The 17,837-nt window shown below is 43.4% G+C and overlaps 1 protein-coding gene across 1 annotated transcript in view; it reads right to left on the bottom strand.

The window, feature by feature from the left end:
- LOC139367139 (transcriptional activator GLI3-like) overlaps window positions 1-17,837 on the bottom strand; it is a 136,322-nt gene that overhangs the window by 35,572 nt on the left and 82,913 nt on the right. Inside the window, exon 5 of the mRNA XM_071105209.1 lies at window positions 587-792. Coding sequence (XP_070961310.1) covers window positions 587-792 — 206 coding nt within the window. The remainder of the gene's footprint in view (window positions 1-586; window positions 793-17,837) is intronic.

Raw genomic sequence — 17,837 nt, forward strand, 5'->3', positions numbered from 1 at the left:
CTTTTCTCTGGACTGAAGAACCTCCGTCAAATCTCCCCTTATGCACACACAGTCACACGCTGCACGTGCTGCGCACACACACACACCAAAAGAAAGTTACATGTGCACGTGCCAGACAGACATGTGCAAAAAGTAAATGAATGCGGTCACCTCTGTCATGACCTTTGTTCGACATGAAGCACCTCGTAACAGGGATCAAACTGTACACTCTTAATAGCTGAACCTATTGATCACCAACACAGTAGACCATTTTCCTGCAAAGCTAAGGGCCCTTAGGGACTCTGGGGGGCAGGTCTCTGTGGTACTGTACAACATTGCATTGTTTTAAGTACAGCTTAGCTAGCGCTGGGATTTATAGTCTAGTGAAAGATAGATTACAGAAAAGTATGTAGCATGTTGATCTGAATCAACGGATATGGTGGGACTCCGTATGCCTTAACATAATGCATGACTGTATGGGGGCTCATGAGAGGAAGAATTTCAGCCTCCCAAATGGCACCCTTTTCCTAATAAAGTGTACTACTTTGACCAGTGCCCTATGGGAACTGTCGGGAACAGGTAGCGTGTTGTGAGTGTGGGGACTTACCGTCCGCAGGGCTGAGACCCCTGGCTGCAGAGATCATAGAGAGGGAGGGGCTGGAGTGGAGCGAGCGGATGTAGTCCATGTAGGGGTTGATGTACGGGTGCGGAGGGTTAAACGGTGACTCGGCCCCCACGGAGGGGTTCCGGTGGGGGGAGATCCGGATGAGGGAGATGTCGGAGAACGCCGGGCTGCCGGCCAGCGAAGGAGGCCTACACAGACAAATGGGGAGAAAAAACGTATAGAGGAAATAAGTACATTAACTCTTCTTTGACAGTGTGAGATATTACAGTCAATCTAAGACCTTAGATTGATATTCAGACCTCTGTTCTGTAAAAGCTCATCGGAAGTTGTACATAGATGCCAGATTCCAGATCAGTGCCTCCAGAAAGTATTCCACATTTTGTTGTGTTACAGACAGAATTCAAAATGGATTAAATATATCTACACACAATACCCCATAATGAAAACATGTTTTTATACATTTTTGCAAATGTATTGAAAATTAAGTACAGAAATATCACATTTACATAAGTATTCACACCCCTAAGTCAAGACATGTTAGAATCACCTTTGGTAGTAATTACAGCTGTGAGGGTTTCTGGGTAAGTCTCTAAGAGCTTTGCACACATTTATTGTAGAATATTATTATTTTCAAAATTCTTCAATCACTGTCAAATTGGTTATTGATCAAGTTTTACAGTAGATTTTTCAAGCAGATTTAAGTCAAAACTGTAATTCGGTCACTCAGGAACATTCACGGTCTTCTTGGTAAGCAACTCCAGTGTAGCTTTGGCTTTCTGTTTTAGGTTTTGTCCTGCTGAAATGTGAATTCATCTCCCAGTGTCTGGTGGAAAAGCAGACTGAACCAGGTTTTCCTCTAGGATTATGTCTGTGCTTAGCTCCATTCTGTTTATTTTTATTCTGAAAAACTCCCCAGTCCTTAACGATTACAAGCATACCCATAACATGATGCAGCCACCACTATGTTTGAAAATATGGAGAGTGGTACTGTGTGTTGGATTTGGCCCAAACATAACACTTTGTATTCAGGACAGAAAGTGAATCGCTTTGCCACATTTTTTTTGCAGTATTATTTTAGTGCCTTAAGTTGCAAACAAAATGCATGTTTTGGAATATTTTTATTCTGTACAGGCTTCCTTCTTTTGACTCTGTCAATAAGGGTAGTACTGTGGAGTAATTATTTGTATTGCTTTTAATCTTTTTAAATGAATATCTTATTAACACTTTGTTCTAGCTAGCTATTTGTGTAGGTAGCTATCAAGTAAACCCAATGATAATAATAATAATAATCCTCAGTTTTCTCCTCACAGCCATTAAACAGTAACGGTTTTAAAGTCACCACGTCTGTATCTGTGTATTGACCGGGTGTATTGACACACCATCCAACGTGTAGTTAATAACTTCACCGTGCTCAAAAGGGATATTCAATGTTTGCTTTTATTACTTTTGGCCATCTACCAATAAGGTGCCCTTCTTTGCGAGGCATTGGAAAACCTCCCTGGTCTTTGTGGTTGAAACTATGTTTGAGATTCACTGATCGACTGAGGGACCAGTTGCATCTCTAGGGGCGCTATTTCATTTTTGGATAAAAAACGTTCCCGTTTTAAGCGCGATATTTTGTCACGAAAAGATGCTCGACTATGCATATTCTTGACAGTTTTGGAAAGAAAACACTCTGAAGTTTCAGAATCTGCAAAGATTTTGTCTGTAAGTGCCCCAGAACTCATTCTACAGGCGAAACCAAGATGATACGTCAACCAGGAAATGAGCAGAATTTCTGAAGCTCTGTTTTCTAATGTCTCCTTATATGGCTGTGAATGCGACAGGAATAAGCTTAGACCTTCTGCCGTTTCCCCAAGATGTCGGCAGCATTGTGACGTATTTGTAGGCATATCATTGGAAGATTGACCATAAGAGACTACATTTTCCAAGTGTCCGCCTGGTGTCCTGCGTCGAAACTGGTGCGCAAAGCCATGTGCAAGTATTTTTCCATTTGATTGAGGGGAGAAACCATGCTTCCACGAACGATATATCATTGAAGAGATATGTGAAAAACACCTTGAGGATTGATTCTAAACAACGTTTGCCATGTTTTCAGTCGATATTATGGAGTTAATTTTGAAAAAAGTTCGCGTTTTGAGGACTGAATTTTCGGGTTTTTTTGGTAGCCAAATGTGATGTATAAAACGGAGCTATTTCTAATACACAAAGAATCTTTTTGGAAAAACTGAGCATCTGCTATCTAACTGAGAGTATCCTCATTGAAAACATCAGAAGTTCTTCAAAGGTAAATGATTTTATTTGAAGGCTTTTATGTTTTTGTTGAAATGTTGCGTGCTGGATGCTAACGCTAATGCTAACGCTAAATGCTACGCTAGCTAGCTACTTTTACACAAATTATTGTTTTCCTATGGTTGAGAAGCATATTTTGAAAATCTGAGATGACAGTGTTGTTTACAAAAGGCTAAGCTTGAGAGATGGCATATTTATTTCATTTCATTTGCGATTTTCATGAATAGTTAACGTTGCGTTATGGTAATGAGCTTGAGTCTGTATTCCTGATACCGGATCCGGGATGGGTAGATCAGAGAGGTACGTGTGGTACAGAAATGAGGTAGTCAATCAAAAATCCTGTTAAAACACTATTATTGCACACAGAGTCCATGCAGCTTATTACGTGACTTGTCGAGCACATTTTTACTCCTCAACTTACTTAGGCTCGCCATAACAAAAGGGTTGAACACTTATTGACTCAAGACATTTCAGCTTTTCATTTTTAATTCATTTGTAAAAAATTCCAAAAACATAATTCCTCTTTGATATTATGGGGTATTGTGTGTAGGCCAGTGACAAAATAATATATATTTAATCCATTTTAAATTCAGGCTGTAACAACAACATCATGTGGAAAAAGTCAAGCAGTGTGAACACTTTCTGAAAGCACTGTATGTTTCAAAAGTCAGCCAACTAATATTTATATGGTTTAGGACACACATAAATAAGTATCATGCTCATTGAAAAACTATGGAAATAGTCATGTGTTCCTTCTCTCCACTCCCAGTCAGCCGACTGGCAATGCCAGCAAATGAATGGTGACACTATCACCCTCCATCTGCACTCTACAGGGCCCGAGCAGAGAGAGAGAGAGGGGGGGGGGGGGAGAGAGCTGCATTCTTCCTGCTCCCTCCACAGACATTTCCTCAGATCAAAGGCTGCATTCACCACTGTGTCTTAATCAGACCAAAACGTCAGGCCACTTTCACCACTAGACTAGCCACCATGTCTCGCTATAGAAGCTAGCACTTCTCATAACTTTGCATTCCTGTCAAAAAAGCATTTATCAATTAGATATAAACCCATTAGATATCTATTTAGGTTGTATTTAGGGCACAAAGAGCTTCACGTGGAAAGGGTAGTGAACTCAGTCATTACCAATGAGTAGGACCCACAAACAATATCTGTCTAACAAAAACTACATTGTGTAACTAAATGTGCTGTATGAAAAATCCTGTTCGCTACACAGCAAATGTGTACATTAGAACCTAGAAATCTGGCTCCGCTACACCAGAGTGAATTTCCTGAGGAAGAAGTTCAGAAGAATCGACTAATACCGGTCCAGTTTTATAATTGGCTAAGAGAGCTTGAAAACTTCATAATGATGGCCTTGAAGACAAAGCCCCTCCCTGGAGGATGAGGAGAAATCCACATATCAGCCTAGACATTAAGAGGCTGGGAGATTAGAGTGAATTAGACCCTCCACTCCTCCACTGTGGCTCTTTATAGGACTGACCTGTCACTATGGTCCCCAGGAGAGAGAGGGGAAGAGGTGAGGGGGAGGTAGAGAGAGGTAGAGAGAGGTAGAAAGAGGTAGAAAGAGGTAGAAAGAGAGAGAGAGAGAGAGAGAGAGGTAGAGAGAGAGAAAGAGAGGGAGAGGTAGAGGTAGAGAGAGAGAGAGAGAGAGAGAGAGAGAGAGAGAGAGAGAAGAGAGTGAATGAGCAAGTGAATAATTGAGAGAGAGAAAGAAATAAAAGAAAGAAAGAAAGAAAGAAAGAAAGAAAGAAAGAAAGAGAGTTCAACAGAAAGAGAGAGTAAGAAATGTAATGTGAAGGAAGGATCCAGAGTTTGGATCGGAGTGATCTTGAGCAAGGCCAGGGGACCGGAACATCCCAATTACACCCTTGGACCCTGTCCCCAAGTCCCCTACCGGCTACTCTTGTCCCCTCACCTCCCTCCCTATCACAGCCCCTTAATGAAAGAGCTCAGGCCAACAATGAACCCTGAGGAGCGGAAATACTGGAGCACACACACACCCCTCTATACTTTTCAACAAGCTTGCGGCAAATAACCCACAAGGAGTTTCAAAGCGCTCTCTTTCCTTCTGTGTGGAGTACATGACGACATCGTCTGTGTGATGCTGTAGCAGTTATGTGTGGAGTACTCTTATCCTCTCAAGTGGAGTTGTTTCTATTCAGGAAACAATGCAAAGGAAGCTGATTGAAGTAAAGGTTGGAAAAGAGTATGCAGGGGTAAAAAATATATACATTTTGGGAATGCAACCTTACGTGCTTCTGGACTAGCTTGGGGTTTCTTGAGAACCAGTAGCCTTGAAAACGAATGACTAGCGAGTGACTCAAGGTCAATGAAACTGATGGTTCCACTAGATTCAGAGGTCACGTTGACTATGACACCACCTCCATCCTCAAGGATTGGTTCTGCACGTCTCCTATTCGGAGTCATGAGAAACGTTTTACTTCCTCTATCATTGGCAGAGGGCATTGCAAGGGCACCCCTCTCCCTGTTCCACTCCGGGCCACAAGCTTGTGTGTGTGTGTGTGTGTGTTGTGTGTGTGTGTGTGTGTGTGTGTGTGTGTGTGTGTGTGTGTGCACACAGCAAATTGGCCAGTGTAACATTTCTAGTGTTGATTCAGGAGTTACGTACGAGTGAAATTAACACTCAGTGGTGCAAAATAACCCCCAGTGTTGGTGTTAATAACCAGAGTTATTGTTGTACACTGTGGAGATTAAAACAGTCCCATCAAAACCACACCCATCATTATCATATTTCCCAGCATGCTCTACAGCAGGTTGATTATTATTCAAACAAATCTGGTTGATTTTTTTAGGATTGTTTTGGATATCTGTGTTTTTGCATGTACATTAGGCAAATTAGGCTTTACACCATGCAGTGATAAAACAATACCCACACATTATTTACTGTAGCACTACACTGAGAAAGTGTAACAGTATCAGCACTAAGCAAAGTGAGTGCATAATATAGATATCTTCAACAACAGTCTAGCTTCAATATTCACCACCTGTACCTGCCCTAATACCCATCACCCACTGGTGCAAGAAAACAAAATGGCTTCAATACGATTACTTCAGAGAAAGACTAACGGTCTGTAACACTTATTACAACTATAAACTGGGCAACTAAGTGACTACTGGACACACATAAACTGTGGATAATCAGTACAGAGTAAGAGTGTGAGTGAGTGAGTGAGTGAGTGAGTGAGTGAGTGAGTGAGTGAGTGAGTGAGTGAGTGAGTGAGTGAGTGAGTGAGTGAGAGAGAGAGAGAGAGAGAGACAGTGTGAAAGAGAGAGTGTCTAGGGGAGGGGACTAACAGAGTGCTCCACATGCCCAGCCAGCCCTCCCCTCCATCGTCATGACGATGATTAACCCTGTCACGCGCTGGCCGCGTCTCTACACGGTGACCCCGGCTAAATGGCTCTCGTCCCGTTGTTTTTCCAATTAATTTAGCGCATAAGAGCTAAAGAGAAGGGCCTGGAGGGGGGGTAGGAAGGAGAGAGAGGGGGAGGAGGCGTAGATGAGAGGGGGGGACGTGTGTTGAGAATGTGGGGAGAGGGTAACGCAGTACATGTGGTCAGGGGGAGAGAAAGAGGGAAGACATGTGGTAAAGATGGAGAGGGGGAAGGAGAAGGGGGACGTATTTTGGGAGGAGGTAGAGAGGCAACATGTGGGACAGGGGAGGTGAGGTTTTAGGGGAAGAGCCAAGGAGAGGGTATACAGTATGTGGGAGAGATGAGGGGAGTGGTAGAGTTATAAGGAAAGGAGAGTGGTGGGGAGGGAGAGTATATAGAATGAGGAACAGAGTTGGGATAGAGGAGGGTTGGTGAGGTGAGGCGAGGGGAGGGGAGGGGAGGGAGTCAGGGCTGATACAGCAGTTGAAAAGGGGGAGAAATGGAAGGAGATAAGAGGGAGGGTGTGCAGGTGGACTATGAATGGGGAGGGAGGGATGGGGAGTGGAGTAGTTTAGCCATTGTGAGCCAGGGTGGAGTATGCGGGAGAGGGGGAGTGGAGTAGTTTAGCCACTGTGAGACAGGGTGGAGTATGAGGGAGAGGGGGAGTGGGAGTGGAGTAGTTTAGCTATTGTGAGCCAGGGTGGAGTATGAGGGAGAGGGGGAGTGGGAGTGGAGTAATTTAGCTATTGTGAGCCAGGGTGGAGTATGAGGGAGAGGGGGAGTGACAGGAGGAGGAAAGAGGAGTAGAGGAGTGGACTCAGGGGGTCTGTAGCTGGGTGTGAGGGGATTTGAGGAGGACAGGACTGAGATAGATGGTAGGGAGGGGTGTCTGTGTGCATGTGTGTGTGGGCGAGAGAAGAGAGAGAGAGAGAGAGAGAGAGAGAGAGAGAGCGAGAGAGAGACAGAGAAAGGTGGATCAGTGGATCAGTCCATCTCTTCTGCATCTGCTTGTACACATGAATCATTATGATGGAGTGCATTCTGACAGGGAGGAATCTGATGGTGTGTGTGTGTGTGTGTGTGTTTGTGCGTGTGCGCAACCCAGAGGTACCCGGCGAGTGAGGTACCTAGCGTCTTAGTTACACCTGATTTAAGATTTACATCAAAGCTGCACCCCGGGGAGCTCGAGACGCCCTGGCTTAGCAGGGTCACGGTATGCAGCGAGACAACAAAAAAAAGAAGGAAAAAAAAAAAGAGAGAGACGCTCTTCCACTTCCCTTCTTCCACTCCTCCACTGCTCGATTCCTATTAGCTCCTCTAAGACGATATCCTGCATGCTGGCCTCTTGGAAAGAGGGAGTTGCCTCCATATGGAAACCATTTCCTCTCACATGGCCTCTCCTCTCCTGCCAGAACTGCTCTCAGAGACATCGGGCTTTATACTTTATACCAGGGCCCAATACCAGGTCAAACGTGGTGCAGTAAATAGGGGACAGGGTGACATTTGGGACACATATCGCATGTTGACATGGAGCGGTCTGTGGATTCTGGACTGTTGTTCTCATTCTGGCAAGAGTATATACACTTTCCTATATTAATATAAATACGATGCCGTTTTTTTCCCGCGGTGTGTGTCTCCATGTAAATCTGGTCTAATTCCGTAAATGGAGCAAGGTTGTATCAACATTATGCCTACGATGATTATATCGTTTTTGGGGGAGTGCTCCAATGTCAACACAGCACTGTGGCGAGGGATGATGACCTCACGGAACCACAGAGGGTAGTATTGTGGTGGAGTTCCCTATACATCACATAGAAACAGCACAGAACCAGGTCACTACAACACTCCCTACACCCTCCATCAATCCATCCATCCACCAGAGAAAATGTGAAGAGAAAGGGAGATGGTGGGTTGGCTGCTTCTGTTCCCAGACCAGGTGAGAAAGGAGAGGAGCTGAGATCAGTCGGGCAACAGAGGCCTCTCCTGGCCCCAGCTTGACAGCGCCCCCCCCCCCCCCCTCCATCCCTCCCTGCCACCCCTCTGAAAGTCTAAACCAGAGAGGAAGAGAGGGGCTCCTGACGGCGGAAACAGCAGACGCTTTAAAGCTCCTACCCTTTCACTGAGATCAAAGAGGCCACGGCTATACAGAGCCTGAGCCAGCCCAGACACAGAGAGTACGACAAGGAGAGAGAGAAGGAGAGAGCAGAGAGAGAGAGAGAGAGAGAGAGCAGAGAGAGAGAGAGAGAGAGCAGAGAGAGAGAGAGAGAGAGAGAGAGAGAGAGAGAGAGAGCAAAGAGAGAGAGCAGAGAGAGAGAGAGAGAGAGAGAGAGAGAGAGAGAGAGAAAAGGAGAGAGAGCAAATAGAGAAAGAGAAGGAGCACAGAGAGATAGAGAGAGCATGACTCCTTCAGTACTGAGAGAAAGTGTGTATTTGTGGTCTGGGTATACGAGAGAAATCGCCAGAGTGCCTGTATGTTAATATGGTGCTTACTAACCTTAACGAGTATGGAAATCGTGACATTTCTACATTTTGGCATTGCGCCACGTTACTCCTACCGAATATAAACTGAGTTGCCTTTTCCATATTAGTAATGACAATTATATAGCAGAGGTGATTAAATTTAGGCTTATTTCATTTTGAAATCCAAATAGTCTGCCTTGACTCAGACTGCCACTTATAGATATAATGGACGTAAAACCTCTGGTCCCAATTACAGGGAGTTAATGGCTAGAACATTACACACACACACACACACACACACACACTCCTGCCTAGCTTTAAACTGTTACCTAGCAATCGTCTCTATAGCACAGCCACGTCATTAACTACTGAAGCTGGTTAACAGGCTGTGTGTGTGTGCGTGCGCGTGCATGTGTGTGTCCGTGCATGGGCGAGTGTGTGCGCGTTAGACCCAGGGTCATGTTTTGCCGTGACAGCTTGGCATGTAATCTGCAGGAGAGAACGGCCTGCAATCAAATGAAATGTTATTTGTCACATGCTTGGTGAAACGACAGGTGTAGACTAACAGTGAAATGTGTTCACGAGACTCGTAGTCAGCCAAGATGGAAGTGAGGAGCTCAAAGTGAGACAGTATATGGTCACTTCTCAGGAGTCATTTGGGGGCTACTGACAGCAAGAAATCCTCATCTCAAGTCAAGCCAATAATAACATTGTTCCACGTGGCTGTATGGTTTGAAGAGAGTTTGACTAATGAGCAGCAGCAGTAGTTATGAACCGAGCACATTTACATTGTGTGTACAAATCAGATTAAAGCTGGTTTGAAATACAGGTATTGGTTTATTGCCTTATGCAAGGAAGGGTAAATGTGTGATTTAGACAGTCCAGTGATTTCAAAGGCAAAGCTATAGGACTGTAGTGTACTTGTAACTCAAAGGGGCACCTAAAAACCCTAAACCTCATCCTACCATTCACCTTCATGTTGTGTTTGTCTCCCACCACCGTAGTGAAGGGATCAGCACCATTTAGAACAGGGGTCACCAACCGTTTCGGAGACAAAATGCAAGCTGAGATCTACCGCTCAGATATTTTATTATGACTTAAACTATGCAAGCCTATGCAACATTAACTCATTCAAAACAGTTCTGTAGCAATGAGGTTTGTGCAGTAGGTTTACAGGCCCATTACATTATCACTGCATATTGGCTATGTTTATTTTATTTAACTAGGCCAGTCAGTTAAGAACAAATTCTTATTTTCAATGACGGCCTAGGAACAGTGGGTTAACTGCCTGTTCAGGGGCGGAACGACAGATTTGTACCTTGTCAGCTCGGGGGTTCCGAACTTGCAACCTTTCGGTTACTAGCCCAACGCTCTAACCACTAGGCTACCCTGCCGCCGCTATGCTTGAATAGCTCTGCTAATGTTGTTCTTCTCAGACCATTTTGAAAATATATGTTTTTTTTTAATGATGATCTATTACCATTGTGATTATATAATTTGTTGTATTACTTGTAAGGAACAGCTGAGTGAGCATTATATATATATATATTTACTGGACGGATGGCTTTCATCTGATGGTCAGTCTGAGGGGAGGGAGGAAGCAGTGGTGAGGATACCTCTCACCCTACTCACCGTCCCTCTGCTCTCCCTCTGCTGAGAAAAGGGGACACAGTCTTCCAGCAGAAGGCGAAACTCAAGTCTGCCTCATCCACCAACTCATGTTGTTACTCCTATGACCAAATACACTGGAATCTTACTAGATATTAAAAAAGACACAAACCGCTAATCATAACAATGCAAGTTTATAGAAGCAATCATTTATACTCATTTAATGCAGCGACAGTGTTGGTTGTAGCGTGTGGAAGTAGGGAGAACACGCGTTTTATGGCTTATAAAAGTTTTGAACAAAGTGTTGCCGGTGCTGAATAGCAACTTAAACGTGAATTTATTCATAAAAACAGCAGCTATTTGTTGTATTCGTTGAGCCTCTCTCTAGTCGTGGTTTTAAAAGTTTTGAAATCTCACAGTATCAACTTTGCTGTGCGTTCGAAGGCTTCTTTTTACAGTCTATGGTTCGAGCAAACTGTGCAGACACGGTGATCTATCTGATTGGCCAGCGATAGGCCTATAGGTGCACTTGATCTTCTCTCTGGGCCTGCCGGGTAGGCGGAGTCCTACCTCCAGACACATGAAATGGTTCAAAATGGCAACACTTTGCCTTCCCGGCACTAGGGCTGCTGAATCAAGTGCATGAAGCAAGAAACAAAAATAAGAACGCAAGGCTTTATCGTTGGGTTTTTTACAGAAAGTTTGGTGATCGACCGGTTGGTGACCTCCACTTTAGAATGTCTCTCTACTCTGCCCGAATATGAACCCTGCCTGTGTCTGCTTGTGCTTAAGGTAGAGAGCAGGAGGAGAGAGACAGGAGGGGCACCTATGGGGTTGCCAGGCGTGCCCGGGTGTAACCATGCCCCCCTGGCACTAAGAGGTGGGGGGGCTGGGAGTTCTGTGACCCCTAACATCAAAGGGTCAGAGAAGGGGGGGGTTTCTCTATTCATGGTCCCATCAACAAGGAGGAAATCCCTCTCTGTGGGATAAATAGCTCTGTGAGAGAGAGAGAGAGAGAGAGAGAGAGAGAGAGAGAGAGAGAGAGAGAGAGAGAGAGAGAGAGAGAGAGAGAGAGAGAGAGAGAGAGAGAGAGAGAGAGAGAGAGAGAGAGAGAGAGAGAGAGAGAGAGAGAGAGAGAGAGAGAGAGAGAGAGAGAGAGAGAGAGAGAGAGAGAGAGAGAGAGAGAGAGATAGATAGATAGATCTGTGTCTCACACAAGGAACACACACAACAACAAAAAATCCCTGCTCCGCATACATGCATGTGCGTTGAGACGCACGCACTCACACAAACACGCAGGTGAACATCGCACAATTGTCCTGCAAGGAGGATTCACATCCCAGCAGGCACGATAGTCCATGCTATTACTGGGATAAGAAGCTTTGTTCAACAGGAGTCAGTGAGTGTGACGGGCTCAAGTCATAACAGCTGGGCCCAGGTGTCACACACACACACAACACACATACCCGCTCCGACAGTGTGAAGTCACAAACGTGCGAAAGCCATCAGTGTACACTCTGGGTAGAAGTTTCCCTTAGGCACAGACCTAGGATCAGTTTATATCTTTCAAGTACCTTAATCATTAGGGAGGGAGATGGAAAATGTACCTTAGATCAGTGTCTAAGGGCAACTGCATCCTCCATACTTACTGTACTGTGTGACCTTGGAAGTGACCATTGAGTTAATGTTAGGCAAGGTCAACTGGATCAGTACACACTTTTCAGTTGTCTATAAAAGGCCCTGTCATTTTGTTCCAAATTGTGGCAAAACACAATTGCCATGAATGAGTGAATGTTTTTGCCTTTTTAAAGAAACATTTATGTTGCTGCTTGCTTCTCAGCAGGCTTTTTCACAGGCTGTTTGGAAAACCATTTCCACACCGTAATTAAAGGTAATTTCAGCCATCGAGATAAGGAAGTCTACCAAAGCGAATTAACAAAGTGTACACACCAACAACAACAAAAAATCACAACATGAAAGTGAAATTATACAAAATGACTCTGCCTTTTTCCCTGTAATTTTAAGGGGGCTTGAAAGTTAAAGATGCAGTTCAAGATCTTAAGCACTTACAAATTCGTAACATATTGTACGATTTTCTTCTCACTTTTTTATGCTCCTTTGTCATACTTGACGGTCCTTTGCGGTTCTTTACGGTTTGCTAAATGTACTCCCAAGTAACACCGAACAACCCACTCTAACCAATCCCCTTCATCTCACTTTGCAAAAAAGTCACAGTTGGTTGCCCTTGTTCAAAGTGAGAGTCAACATTAAATACAAGTGGACTTAACCTTTTTCACAGGGCTTGTTTGAGTTCCTCTGGCATGCCCCGGGCTACAGGGGGGAGAAAAGGGGACTCCTGGGTGTTGAAAGAGAACAACTTCAGAAAGAGAAGGGGAAGTACATCTATCATCAGCACATCCTCTCAGAAAATGTCTCCATCCTCCCAGTGCCTTGTACGCACGCACAAACACACACACACACACACACACACACACACACAAACAGTGCCTTAAATAGTCAGGTATCCTCTACAACCCATCGCCTCACTAACTCTACTCGTCTGTAATGAGTTGTGGTGTTGGGGTTGGGGCCAGTCAGGGTGTTTGTGCGGGTGGGGGCCAAGGTGAGAGAGATGAGAGGTAACATTGCCCCGGGCTGCTAGGGCAGCGGTGTATCAGTGTAGTGGTCAGAGAGAGCGCCCTGTGAACCACTTCAATTCACTCTGTCACAGTGGGCCTCAGAAATGAGCCACTGCACAGACGGACCCGAGCTAATCACAAACAAAACACACAGTGACCAGGAAGGAGAGTCTCACTCCTGGAGAGAGGTAATCAGACAGACAGACAGACAGACAGACAGACAGACAGACAGACAGACAGACAGACAGACAGACAGACAGACAGACAGAGAGAGAGATGGGGAGGAGGAAAAAGAAAGCGAAAGAGAAGGAATCAACTATTTCCTCTTCAAGCACGGAAAAAAGCAACTTCAAATCCATTCAATTTTTCCTAACATATACCCGTTAGAGGAAAGAGGGGGATAGGTAAATAAAACATGGCCTGGACAGAGTAGAGGAGGCAGTCAGGCAGCAGAAGCGGGTGGGAAAGTGAACGGACACACAACATACTTTATTCATGCCATTTCATCCATCTTGCCGGACTAATAAAATGTCAAGTGGAGTTGCCTGATATTTAATCATGAACGCGCTGGGCCACATGGTGGTGTTGCTCCTCTGCCTCAGCCCACACCATCCCAGGCCTCGGCCCTGCATGATCAACCTTCGGGCTGGTTAAGTACGCAAGGAACCTCATCACTAAGAAGGGCATTTCACACCCGTACACAATCTCACCCACCACATTATGCTACTGTTTAAGGAGGACACACAGCACATATATGAAATAGCTCTCTATATATTCAGAGTACTTTGGTGAGTTAAATCGAGGTGGACTACTACGAAGGTTGAGACACGAGTCAAACGGACAAAAAACACCCTGCCCCATGTGCACATCTAAAGACAACATTGATATCTGAACTCGCCAGTCTACCAGTCCACTTCACATCAACGTTCGTCTCTCATTTGATAAAAAGCAACCCCTTTCAGCCTGACATAGGCACACAGAGACTCAGCAGCACCAAAACGCTAGTTGCATTGCTTTCAACAGTTCTGACGCGCCGTAGCTGTGTGCATGACTGTGCATATTTGTGTTAGCTCCCACTGGAGGATGCGTGAGGTGCTTCCCTCGCTGACCCCTCTCTGAGAGAGCGTGGTATCGCGGGGAGTCGAAGGCAGCAGAGGTGGACTCTTTCTGTTGCTCAATCCAAACAGCTAAGCTCAGTGGGACAGGTGAGAATGTTCTTCTCCCACTAGAATAATGGACTCACGTTATACGAATAGTTGACTCCAGATTTCATTGGATAAGAGAGATACGGCGCAGAAAGAATAGAGTACCTTATGTGAATGTGATTCGTATCCTCAGTGAAGGAAGTAAAGGAAGAAGAAACATGGTAAAATGCCACAATAGCTCAAAAGAAAGAATGGGAATGGAGAAATGGCCTCATAAGGAGGAGTGAAAAGGAGAGCTAGGGTCAGTTGTGGAGAGAAGATCATTAACTCATTTCCTTCACTGCTAAAGCTGTCGATGGTCATCGGAACGGTTTAACAAATGTTAAACAGACATTTTTTTTTTTTTAACTGCAACCTGTGGTAATATTATATAGTGTTAAATTCATGTTTTCCTCAGTTTACTTGAAGCTTGATGAGGGGAGAAGTGGATGGAGAGGACTGAGGAGGGGGGAGGCTTTCTGGCGAATAGCAGGCAGAATTTACGGCCCTGTTCCCTAGATCTTGTTACTTGCTATAACTGGCCCCCAGAGTGAGATCAGAGGGCCCCGAGCCCAAGACGGAATAATGGGAAGTCCACATTTCTACACTTTCATCTGACGGCCCGCCGGACCGGTTCTGCCTGCCTGCACAGGACAAGGGTCTCAGTCACAACACTGACAACATCCTCTTCTCTCTCTTCAATCACATTATTTTGAATTTTCTTAACCTAACAACTATTATAAGGTACAACAGACAGGATGTAATGAGATTTGGTGTATTTTCTCAAAAGTATAACTTTGTGAATAGCAAAATCTCTTATCCAGTTTTTCTTTTGTACAAATGCATGTTACTGTATAAAAACAATTCATGCAAAATAATATTATAAGATGAAACAAACATCAAAAACAAACAGCTGTTCTCTGCCCTCCCTCTGAACCTCATACCTCCAGTGCAATAGATTGGTTGGTTTCTGAGAGCATCAGAGTGCGTTATGGGTAATATGCCCAAGTGTTTTGTAATAGCTGCTAATGAGGAGGGAGGGACCTTTAATAAGCCAATTAATAGAATGTACAGCCCTTTAATGTGATAGCTGGCTCCTCCCACAAGCCTGGTATCCCCTCAGTCAACACAGTATTCATAAAGCATCTCAGAGCAGGAGTGATGATCTAGGATCAGATCTTCCTGTCCGTATAAATGTATTCATTATAATTTAAAAGGCCAAACTGATCCTCAAACAGCACTCATACTCTGAGAGGCTTTATGAAACGGGCCCTGGAATGCTGGGATATACTGAGGTCTTCCTTATCAATAGCATTACGATAATCAATTAAAACAAATCTGAGTACATTTTCCAAAATGTGTAATTGTCAATAATGTTGGTAAATATGAATTAAAATGACATTTGAACTAATTCCCATTTCAGACAGAAGATGTGGTATTTACCTACAAAAAATACAAGGCCATGTTAATATGACCCCCTTTCAAACAGCCCCTAATTGACCACTTTTTTGCAGGTATAATATCCCTTTTATACATATCAGCGGGTAACTAGGAAATGAGAAGGGGTGGTGGGGTGTTGTTAAACCATGGGGGCTTTTTGCATTTTAGGGAGGTGTTAAACAATGGAAGTGTTAATGGATTTACCTGTAAATAAGCAGAGAACCATTCACACAGACCCAATACCTGTATTTTGATTACAGGGTCTGTGAAAATGCAGGAATCATGGCTTTTTTTGTGTGTGGCTTTTTTGAAATTATATTTTTTTATTTTTTAACCTTTATTTAACTAGGCAAGACAGTTAAGAACAAATTCTTATTTACAATGACGGCCTATCCGGCCAAAGCCGGACGACGCTGGGCCAATTGTGCGCCGCCCTATGGGACTCCCAATCACAGCCGTATGCGATACAGTCTTGATTCGAAACAGGGTGTCTCTTTTAATTTGACAATGTTTTTAACCCCCCTGCCCCTTTTAGATATACGAAAAGGCTGGAATAAAAGGCAGACATGGTCAATTAGTGGGATTTTGGTCTGTATATGAAAGGGATATAACAGAGGGAATGTCAAAGATAGAATGTTGTGATAACGGTTGCTTGGTGGTATTTTAAAAATAGTTATTAAAGGTCAATTGAAATCACAATTAATCACTTCCAATGTTGTCATTTATTTCGTAGCATATCGTGTCCATACACTTCTTTTGCACAGTTACAATTGTATCTGCTTTTTATTTTCTGAATCTTCATTTATTTGGAAGAAAAATCGGAAGATGAAAAGCATTATTCAACAAACCCTACTTAATATTTTAAATGGCGAGTGATGTAATGACATGGTTGTCGAATCTTCCCATTATGAAATTGACAGTTGAGCACAAGTGCTTTGTTAACCTTAGGCAGATTGAACACACACACACAACACGCACACACACATAGACACACTGACATGCTGATTGACACACACGGCTAGCTGTTAGCACCTGTCTGTTATCTCCTCTCCTCCAGACTCTCTCTTCCATTGTGCAACATGGGCTAGCTACAAATTGAGATCTCAAATATAAAACAGGAGGGTATTAGATTTCTGTACAGAAAATCAAATGTACTAATATGTTACATGTGGAAATTCAAAAAGCCACTAGTAGACAGATAAATGATTTTCTGTAGTCTTAAAGGAATTAAACCTACAAAGACCAATGGAAATGTACAGAGAAACAACTGGGTTATTCATTTTACCTTATTTTTTACTACTCAATAAAAATCAGAATCGCCAGGGGCATGTTCTAATTTATTTTGGTATATTTCAAAAGCAGGAAAAGGACATTTTAATCTTTTTTATTTTTTTTGCATGTTGATTTGGGTGGAAACAAAAATATATGATGTACGGCAAAATAAAATTTAAAAACAATTTATACAGTACCACCTACTATTTCTATTAAAATAGTTATGTAGCTGTGAATGTAATATTAATAAATATCCTATATTTCTTTACAAAATGTATATTTCTGATATATCAGCAACAATACACATGCAATAACCATCAGAAATAGAATAGAATATAAATAGAATATGTATTCCATATGTCCTAATAAAATGTATGCAATATTGTCCACAACAGTCTATGTGTAGTAACCATAGAAATATAATTTCTAGAATATACTGTATGGTATATGGTAGTAACAGCAGCTCATAAGTAGAATTTAGCAACATGGCCAAACAGGTTTTCTTGGGTAATGGCTCAACCGTAAGCCTGAGCAGGGCCTGTCACATGTCGTCTGCCTAATACTTTCTCGGCATCCTTCATCCGGTATCCATCATCCTCAAAATGCACAGGTGCCTTCAAAATATCACGCTTCATTGCACTGTCAGTGAGGAAAAAAAGAGGACACCGTCCATTTAGGTTTTCAAAACTGGTGTATTACAAAAAAAATAGATATAACTTCAATCTGCCCACATTTCTGCTTATAGGCATTTATCTCCTTTTCTCTCTAAATCCTGAAATTGCTTGAGAAAAAAAAAAAGAGAGAGAGGGGGAGATACTTCTCCCGCCTCTCTCGTCCATTTCACAGAGTGGCGTGCAACTTTCTTTTTCTTCCCTTTTTTATTCTCCAGTGAAAATTGAAGAGGCTTTATGTCAAATAAGGCTAAAG

Source organism: Oncorhynchus clarkii, chromosome 15 (genome assembly GCF_045791955.1).
Source record: "Oncorhynchus clarkii lewisi isolate Uvic-CL-2024 chromosome 15, UVic_Ocla_1.0, whole genome shotgun sequence".
Classification (NCBI taxonomy): domain Eukaryota; kingdom Metazoa; phylum Chordata; class Actinopteri; order Salmoniformes; family Salmonidae; genus Oncorhynchus; species Oncorhynchus clarkii.